At 43.1% G+C, this 9,164-nt stretch overlaps 1 protein-coding gene across 1 annotated transcript in view; it reads left to right on the top strand.

The window, feature by feature from the left end:
• The first annotated feature begins 226 nt into the window (after positions 1-226).
• Positions 227-9,164, top strand: part of LOC124616049 (N-alpha-acetyltransferase 35, NatC auxiliary subunit) — a 148,977-nt gene continuing 140,039 nt past the window's right edge. Inside the window, exon 1 of the mRNA XM_047144282.1 lies at positions 227-333. Within this exon, the coding sequence (XP_047000238.1) occupies positions 272-333 (62 nt within the window). The 5' untranslated portion in view covers positions 227-271. The remainder of the gene's footprint in view (positions 334-9,164) is intronic.

Genomic DNA, 9,164 nt, shown 5'->3' with positions numbered 1-9,164 from the left:
CTTTAGAGATATTCCATTCCTACCGCGTAAACATACCCGAAATAATATATCACTCTGTAACTAATGATAGAAATTTTACTTATTTCTATATATTGGTAATAAACATTTAGTCAAATATATTACACCCATTCATGTGTCAGTTTTTCCCATAGTTTCGTTATATTACAATTTACTCCGGAAACGCACTCGATTCCTGTTCGGTCGATACAGTCAACAAGTGTGTTTGGATGTTTGTGTCAGTGAGTTCGGTGGATTGAGTTTGTGTTGGAGCATGGCTTCAATAGAATTTGAAGATGGGAATCCTGAAATTACAGATGATGGTCAGAAAGATGGGTGAGCAATAACTGCACAGTAAAATGTTTATATGTGTGTGCAATTTAAAAGTCGCTGTTGGAGTGAAGGTAATGGTGTGAATTGACATTCAGCGTTGATTTTGGCATTGAAAGGTTACAGAACGACAGTAAAGAACTCAGTTAACAGAGTGCAGTGTATCTCTCCAGTCCCATGTATATAAGCTATAACGATGTACTCGTTAATAAAAGTTTTGTGGAGGCTGTACCTGCCCCAGCTTGTTGACAGTTGCGTAGTGTTTACTGGTAACGTAAACCTTAAACGCAAGAAATTTGCTTGCTTCATTCGCTCCAAGACTTTGTTTTATGCATCTACATCTAGACAATGCAAACCGCCGTGAAGTGCGTGGCAGAGATACGTCCCATCTTACCAGTTACGAGGCTTTTTCCCGTTCCGTTCACGTTTGGAGCCCAGAAGAATGATTAAATGCCTCTGCGCTTGTTGTAATTAATGTAAGCTTTCACACACGATTCCTACAGAAGTTATATGTAGGTGGTTGTAATATATTCCTAGAGTCATCATTTGAAGCCGGATCTTGAAACTTTGTAAGTAGGCTCACGCGGTATAGGTTGCTCGCAAGTGTGTTCTTTCAACATTGCTGTGACACTCTCCCACGGGTCAGATAAGTCTATAAGCTTTCGTGCTGCCCATTTCTGTATATGTTCAGTATCCCCTGTTATAGTCCAATTTAGTAGGTATCTCAAAACTCGATCAATATTATAGGACGAGTAGCATGAGTGATTTGTACAATCTCCTTTGTTAACTGATTGCATTTCCTTAATATTCTCCCAGTAAACCGAAATGTGGTACCAGCTTTTCCCACGACTGAGCTTATGTCATCCTTCCATTTCGTAACTGTACAAAGTGCTACACCCAAGTATTTCTGAGTTTACCGATTCAAAAACCGAAAGTTGCCATTCTTGTTCCACCACTTGCTTTGTTATGTGACGTTATCAGATAGGTCTGTATTTCAAGCGTATGCAGTATGGTGACTATGATGTCACTCGTTACACTCGCAGAATAAAACTCCAGCAACTAAAGGGGCAACCTGGGAAGGAGCGGGTTTTGGTTGTGGACAAACAAAATAAACGACAATTAGAATGACACCATTCTAAAATAAATACTAACCCAACAATCAAGCTCAAAATGTAACACAACCAAAAAAAGTAACATCATTGGTATCGCAAATCTTGCTTCACATATATGTCAGATGAAGACCTCGACACCACTGTTGTTGTTTCTGTTGTCATTGTGTCATCATCTTCAGTTTGAAGACTGATTTGATGCAGCTCTCCATGCTATTGTATCCTGTGCAACCCTCTTCATCTCAGAATAACTACTGCAATCTGCATCTTTCTGAATCTGCTTACAGTATTCATCTCTTGGTCTCCCTCTATGACTTTCTCTCCACACATCCCTCCAATACTAAATTTGTGATCCCTTGATGTCTCTTATTGTTTAATATGTATTCAGAAGACATAATCCAGGCAGCTCTATCAGATGAAATAGCTGGCATTAAAGTGAGTGGGCTAAACATTAACAATGTTAGGTTTGCTGATGACACTGCACTACTAGCTGGAAACCTCAAAGATCTACAATTACTTCTTGACAAAGTCGCAGAAAAAAGTGAAGAATTTGGCTTGACTCTTAACGTAAGCAAGACTAAGTTCATGGTGATATCTAAAACACACCAACAAGAAAATCTTACAATCAATAGGGAAAGAGTCGATCAAGTACGTAAATTTAAATATCTCGGAACAATTGTAAATGAGGAGATTGAAAGCTCAGAAGAAATTAAATCGAGAATAGGACAGGCCAGAAGTATCTTTAATAAGATGAAAAATGCATTCTGTTCGAGAGACATTTGTTTAAACACAAAAATGAGGTTGCTAAGATGCTATGTATTCTCAAAATTATTATACGGAATGGAAGCGTGGACATTGAAAAAGAAGGACATGAACAGTTTAGAAGCTTTTGAAATGTGGGCATATAGAAGAATACTTAGAATTAGTTGGGTGTCGAGGATTACTAATCAAGATGTCCTAAGAAGAATGGGAAAGGAAAAAGAATTAATTAAAACTATTAAAGTAAGGAAGCTACAATATTTAGGCCATGTTATTAGGGGAGTAAATTACAAAATATTGCAAATAATACTAGAAGGGAAAATTTGTGGGAAGAGAACGAGGGGTAGAAGACGGACATCCTGGATTGACAATTTAAAAAATTGGTACAACTGTTCAACATCAGAACTCCTTAGATCAGCCAAATCAAGATCAGAAATTGCCATGATGACAGCCAACCTTCTTAGAGGAGACGGCACATGAAGAAGAAGATGTCTCAGATTGTGTCCTATTGACTGATCCCTTCTTCTACTCAGTTTATGTCACAAATTTCTTTTCCCTCCAGTTCTGTTTGATACCTCATCATTAGTTATGTGATCTACCCATCTAATCTTCAGCATTCTTCTGTAGCACCACATTTTGAAGAGTTCTATTGTCTTTCTGTCTAAACTGTTTACCATTCATGTTTCCCTTCCATACATGGTTATGCACCAGACAAATACCTTCAGAAAAGACTCCCTTTTACTGCCCAAATAGCAAAACTCATGTACTACTTTAAGTGCCTTGTTTCCTTGACTAATTCCCTCAGCATCACCTGACTTAACTTGATTTCATTCCATTATCCTTGTTTTACTTTTGTTGACAATCATTTTATATCCTCTTTACAAGACACTGTCCATTCTGCTCAACCGCTCTTTCAAGTCTTTTGCTAACTCTGACAGCATTATAATGTCAGCAGAGTTTTTATTTCTTCTCCCTGAACCTTAATTCCTACTCCAAATTTTTCTTTGCTTTCTGTTATTGCTTGCTCAGTGTACAGATTGAAAGACATCAAAGATAGACTATAAGCCTGTCGCACTACCTACTCAACCACTGCTTCCCTTTCATGCCACATGACTCATACCTGCCATCTGGTTTCTGTACAAGCTATAAATAATCTTTTGCTCTCCGTATTGTACCCCCAATACCTTCAGGAATTTAAGGAGTGTATTCCAGTCCACATTGCAAAAAGCTTTATTTAATTCTACAAATGCTATAAATTTAGGTTTGCACATCCTCAACTTATCTTCTAAGATAAGTCGTAGGCTCTTTATTAGCTTGCGTGTTCCTATATTTCTCCAGAATCCCAGTTGTTATTCCCCAAGATCAGCTTCTACCAGGTTTTCGTTCTTCTTTAAAGAATTATCGTTAGTATTTTGTACAACTTACTGAACTGAGAACTCGGTAATTTCTTTGCAGTCCTTCCTAAAAGTAAAAAACCCAGTATTACAATTTTCAGTTGACCTATACAGCCTCTACGAAGCCCTCAGTACCACTAACCAAAGCACAACTCCAGAACAAGATACCCCAAATTTCACTTGACCTATTTGGCAGCTGAAACTGAGTTCACAGTACCAAAAACCGATACTCAAATTGACACGTCTATTATCCAAACATTCTCTTACCCTATCTATCTGAAACCAAGTCTACAGTATAACAAACCAAAACTCACTAACCAGATCAACAATACTAACATTTATAAATCAACACAGTTACCAAACACTTAACAAGAAAAACCCAGAAATTCCTGAAAACTTGCATCATCATGAATTTTGATGTACACAAACAACTATAAATTCACATGCTATACATATTACAATAACAAAGAATAAAACCTCAGACAGATACTTATGAACCAAAGCTGCTATCCAGGACTGACAAAAAAATGAAAAATAATATTGAATCCATGACCATAAGAAACTCGTAGCACTAATAATTCCAAACAAACATGAATCCATCAGCCACTATCCACAAAATCAAAGCAATTCACAAGTAACTGCCACAAACTCTTTCAATAACAACTTGACACACTCAGCCCAACACCTAGCACAAGAGAGCACCATCAAATGCTACAACATGCCATCTACTAATATGACACGATTCAAAAACACCATGACTTCACATCATACCACACCACACAACACAGCTAAGTCAAGGGAAAAAGCAGATGGATGAAATCACATTTTTCGGTTGATGCTACTCATTCATACTGTAGTCATAGGATACTACTTTCTTTCATTTTTTGAAATGTGCAGTTTTACATTTCTGAACATTTAAAGCAAGTTGCCAATCTGTGCACCACTTTGAAATCTCACCAAGATCTGACTAAATATTGTGCAGCTTCTTTCAGACTGTACTTCATTGTAGATAACTGAATTATCTGTGAAGTGTCTGAGGTTGTTATTAATATTTTCTGGAAGGGCATTAATATACAACGTGAACAGCAAGGGACTCAACACAGTTCCCTATAGTACATCTGAAGTTACCTCTCAGGGGGCTCCCAACTCTTTTGTGTATATGCACTTGGGTACCACAGACCTCCAACATTAGCAGCATTACTTCCTTTCTGTGCTGCAAGTTTATACTTCCACTATTCCTTTCACCTTCTGCATCTCCATTGGATGGTTTTCTTGATGCAGACATTATGTGGACCTGGTTCATGACTGGGACTCGCGTTTCCACTCCTGGTGTTTTCTACAACTTTTCATTCAATAAACACATGGTTCTCATCGTTGAGCTAGACCTGCAACCAATTTTCAAAATTCTCCTGAAGTGCAGATCATGCAGGGAAAGTAACCAAGTGTGGTGTATGCTCCATCTTTGTGTCTTTCCGTCTTCGCACCCTTCCGTTTATTAAGGCAGTATATGCAAAACCCAGCACGATAACCATCACATTTGGGGGGGGGGGGGGCGGGGGGTGTCAAGTACCTGCACAGTGCTAGAACACCCCCCCCCCCCCCCCCCCCCCCCGACCACATGTAGTGATTATACTGTTGGTGCCAAAGCTGAAAGCTCCCCATTTATGCCAAAGAGTTTGTGCCCATTGTGACTCGGGCATGGGGGACTCTGACCAACAGATTACTGGCACCTTGGCAGATGAGGCACAAATGAAGCAGATGAAGTAATCTCCCGCTGTTGGCCATCTGGCCCCAGTAGCCTCTGTGAAAGGACAGTCCTCTTGTAATGCATAGCGAAATGACTCTAAAATGTTCCCTTCCCTGGTTACACTGTGGGAGAAACGTAGGGCTTAGTGGCACGCAGAAAAATACTCCCCACAATACTTAGTTTGTACAAAGACTGATGGGGATTCCTTCTTGAATGCAAAGCCTTCTTTCTTTGTAGAAACTATGGAGCACAATTTTGGGGAAGTTGCAGACATCTCTAAAATAAAGAGTGGATCAATTTTAGTCAAAACAGTGTCCCCTGCTTAGTCACAGGCACTGTTCGCTTGTAACAAGCTGGGTGACGTACCAGTGACTATCACTTCCCATAACAGTCTTAATACGGTTCAGGGCATCATTCTCCACTGAGACCGGTTCTTAAAATCTGAAGATGACCTACGTGCTGACTTGTAGCAGCGGGGTGTACACTTTGTCTGCCATGTACATAAGGGGCCAAAGGACAACACGGTCATTACTGATACCTTCATCTTGGCCTTTGAGGGCAATTCATTGCCTGAAAAGGTCAACGTGATCGTATACCAATGGGATTTGAAATTGCATGTTCGTCCCATATGCAATGCTTCAAGTGTTTGAAATTTGGCACGTCTTTGTGTTGCAGTGCTAGCCCCATCTCTAGAAACTGTGGATGAGTGCTGTGTGCAAATGCTCCTTGCCCCCCCACCCCCCCCCCACCCCCCCAAGCATCTGTGTCATTTGTGGAAAGCTCCATTCTCCCTGCTCACCAGATTGCACTATTTACCAGAGAGAGAAGATGATACAAGACTCTGGATAAACTCACTCACCAAGAGGTGAAGAAGAAATACAAATGGTTGCACCCAGCACGTACAACAATGTAATATGCTACAGCTATGAAGGCATTGCTCCTTTGGCGACAGTACTCCCACCTGTTACAACCCCTACAGTGGCCCATCTGGGCCGCTCAACCCCCCCCCCCCCCCCCCCCCCCCCCCGATATTTGGGGGCTCCCATCTTGCTGCTTCCCTCCCACCTAATTTGGGATCAATGGGTTCCCATCCACAAAGGAGATTGGTCCCCAACTCCCAGTCAGAGGCGAATCACCTTCTCCAGCTTCTCTTGTCGTTCCTCAGGACACTTTCCAAAATTTCCATCAGTCTACAACCAGACACCAGCTGGTGGCTGTAGGAGCCACAGGCTGCTGGTCACAGGGCTTCGCAATCGTCATCTTTACCTGAAACTGATTCAGAGAAGCCCTTGCCATCATTGAAATTCTCTAAGAAGAGAAAAGACAAGCAAAAGCCCTCCAAGAAGGGCATTCCAGTGGCCCCCACAATCAGATCCCACCTGTTTCCACTCCTATGGCTGAGGCGGAGATAAACAGATTGCCTCTGAGGCCTCGGTTTGCACCACACAACGGAACCCATAACCTCTCAACCAGTAGCAGCAGGGAACCCTAGTGGGTATAACCTGTCGGCTTGATCCCTTCATAGCCTCACAGTACATTGACGACATTATTCTCCAGTGGAATTGTAGCAATTTTTTCCACCAACTGGCTGAACTACGACATCTATTAAACACTTCTGCTGCCTTCTGCGTTACCCTTCAGGAGACGGTTTCCAGCAATGTGGACCCCACCCTTTGTGGGTACTGGGGATGTTATAAGACTTGTGCAGCCTATGGCAGGGTGTTGGGAGGACTTCGCACACATGTTCTGAATATTCTATACAGCAAACTTGTGCTGCTTAATACACATTTTGGAGGCTGTGGCTATTTGGGTAAGGACATTTCAGGATATTACCATCTGCAGTGTTTACCTCCCTCCCAATGATGAAGTCTCTCAGAACAAATTGTTTACATTGTTTTTTCAACTCCCCCACCTTTCTTAATCTTGGGTGATTTCAACACCCATAACCCTGTGTGGGTTGGAACTGTGATCACTGTCTGGGGCAAGACCTTGAAACCTTACTGACACAACTTGACTTTTGCGTCTTGAATACAGATACCCACACGCAGTTCACTATGGTGCACGAAACTTTCTCAGCCATTGATCTTTCCATTTGCAGCCATTATCTTCTCCCATCCATTCACTGGAGAGTCCACGATGACCTGTGTGGTAGTGTTCACTTTGTGATCTTCCTGTGCCTTCCTCAGTGTCACTCCCCTGGACACCCGCCCAGATGGACTCTCAACAGTGCTGACTGGGATGCTTTTGCCTCCGCTGTTGCCATTGGCTCCAGGCCACATGGCTATATCGATGAGGCAGTTCGGAATACAACTACAGCCATTCTCCCAGCAGCTGATTTAGCGATCCCCTTTTCCTCGGGCCCACTCTAATAGAAGACAGTACCTTGGTGGCCATCAGAGATCATAGACAGTCTCTCCAACGCCATAAATGGCACCCACTAATGGGGTACCTCATTACCTTTACCCCCCCCCCCCCCCCGCTTTGCAGGCCAGAATAGACCCTATGTATTCCTGCCTGTCATAAGAGGCAACTAAAAGGAGTCTCACACATTTCAGCCTTTATGTGATGGTCCCCTGTAGGGTTTAACCTCCGTTTTTCAAAATTTTTCTCGAAGAGTGAGCCAACAGGGGAAGCGCACCTTACATGGTGCATCATGTCCATCATGCGCTGATACCTATTGTGCCCATCATCGATGTGGATCTGCACTTCTGCTCATTCTCCAACTGTTGGATGAGGTCACCCTCCTGGGTGCGTATTTTTCCATCAACTGTGCAGTATCGTTTTCTCTGCTGACGATAACAGAGGACTTGTTTGCTGGGTTGCTTCTGATATCCAGCACGGTAGCCAGTCCATTGTGGCGAGGCCGCCATGTACCTTGCTGTTTGTAGCCCCCTGACCACACAGGGATCACTATGCTGATGCCTGCTCCATTAACTCCCCACGTTATGCCGAGGAGTAGATGCCCATCACCCTGGGCATTGGGACTCCTGGCAATGGCCATCCTGCCAGGTGGCCTTTGCTGCGGCTGGGTGGTGCCCATGGGGAGGACCCCTGGTCGGAGTAGGTGGCATCAGGGTGGATGACACTTGATGAAGTGTAGTACATCATCTCTTGCTGGTTGTCAAACACTAGCAGCCTCTAAGCGCTCGCAGGCTCAATTCAACACACATAAGTACGACCCCAAATCGTTCCTCTTCCTGGCCACACCATGGGAGGAATGTCAGGCTAAGGATGGCAGCGGCTCTTATTCGCTCCGGTACCATGTATATTCAAGAGCTGATGGGGAATCTTCCATGATGATGAAGCCTGTTTTGTTGAGCATTTCAAGGACAAGTTTGGGGAGGTGGAGGGATTGTCCAAAATGAGATCTGAGTCAGTCTTGATCAAAACAGCATCCTCTGCCCAGTCACGGGCATTACTCGCTTGTTACAAGCTGGGGGACGTTTCTGTAACCATCACACTCCATAAGAGCTTAAATATGGTCCAGGGTATCATATTTCACAGAGACCTTCTTTTGCAGTCTGACGATGAGCTGCGCACTAATTTAGGAAGGCGAGGTGTTCATTTCATTCGGCGTGTCCACCAGGCTCCGGGGGATAATCAGGTTGCTACCGGTGGCTTCATCTTTTCATTCGAGGATGATACATTACCCGAGAAGGTCAAGGTGATGGTCTACCACTGTGATGTAAATCTCTATATCCCTCCCCCAATGCGATTCTTTAAATGCTGGAAGTTCGGCCATATGTCTTTCCACTGTACTTCCAGCATTACATGTCGAGATTGCGGATGCCCATCATATCCCAATACTCCATGTGCCCTGACTCCCAT

The sequence above is a fragment of the Schistocerca americana genome, chromosome 5 (assembly GCF_021461395.2).
Source record: "Schistocerca americana isolate TAMUIC-IGC-003095 chromosome 5, iqSchAmer2.1, whole genome shotgun sequence".
NCBI lineage: Eukaryota > Metazoa > Arthropoda > Insecta > Orthoptera > Acrididae > Schistocerca > Schistocerca americana.
This window is presented reverse-complemented; position numbering and strand designations above follow the sequence as displayed.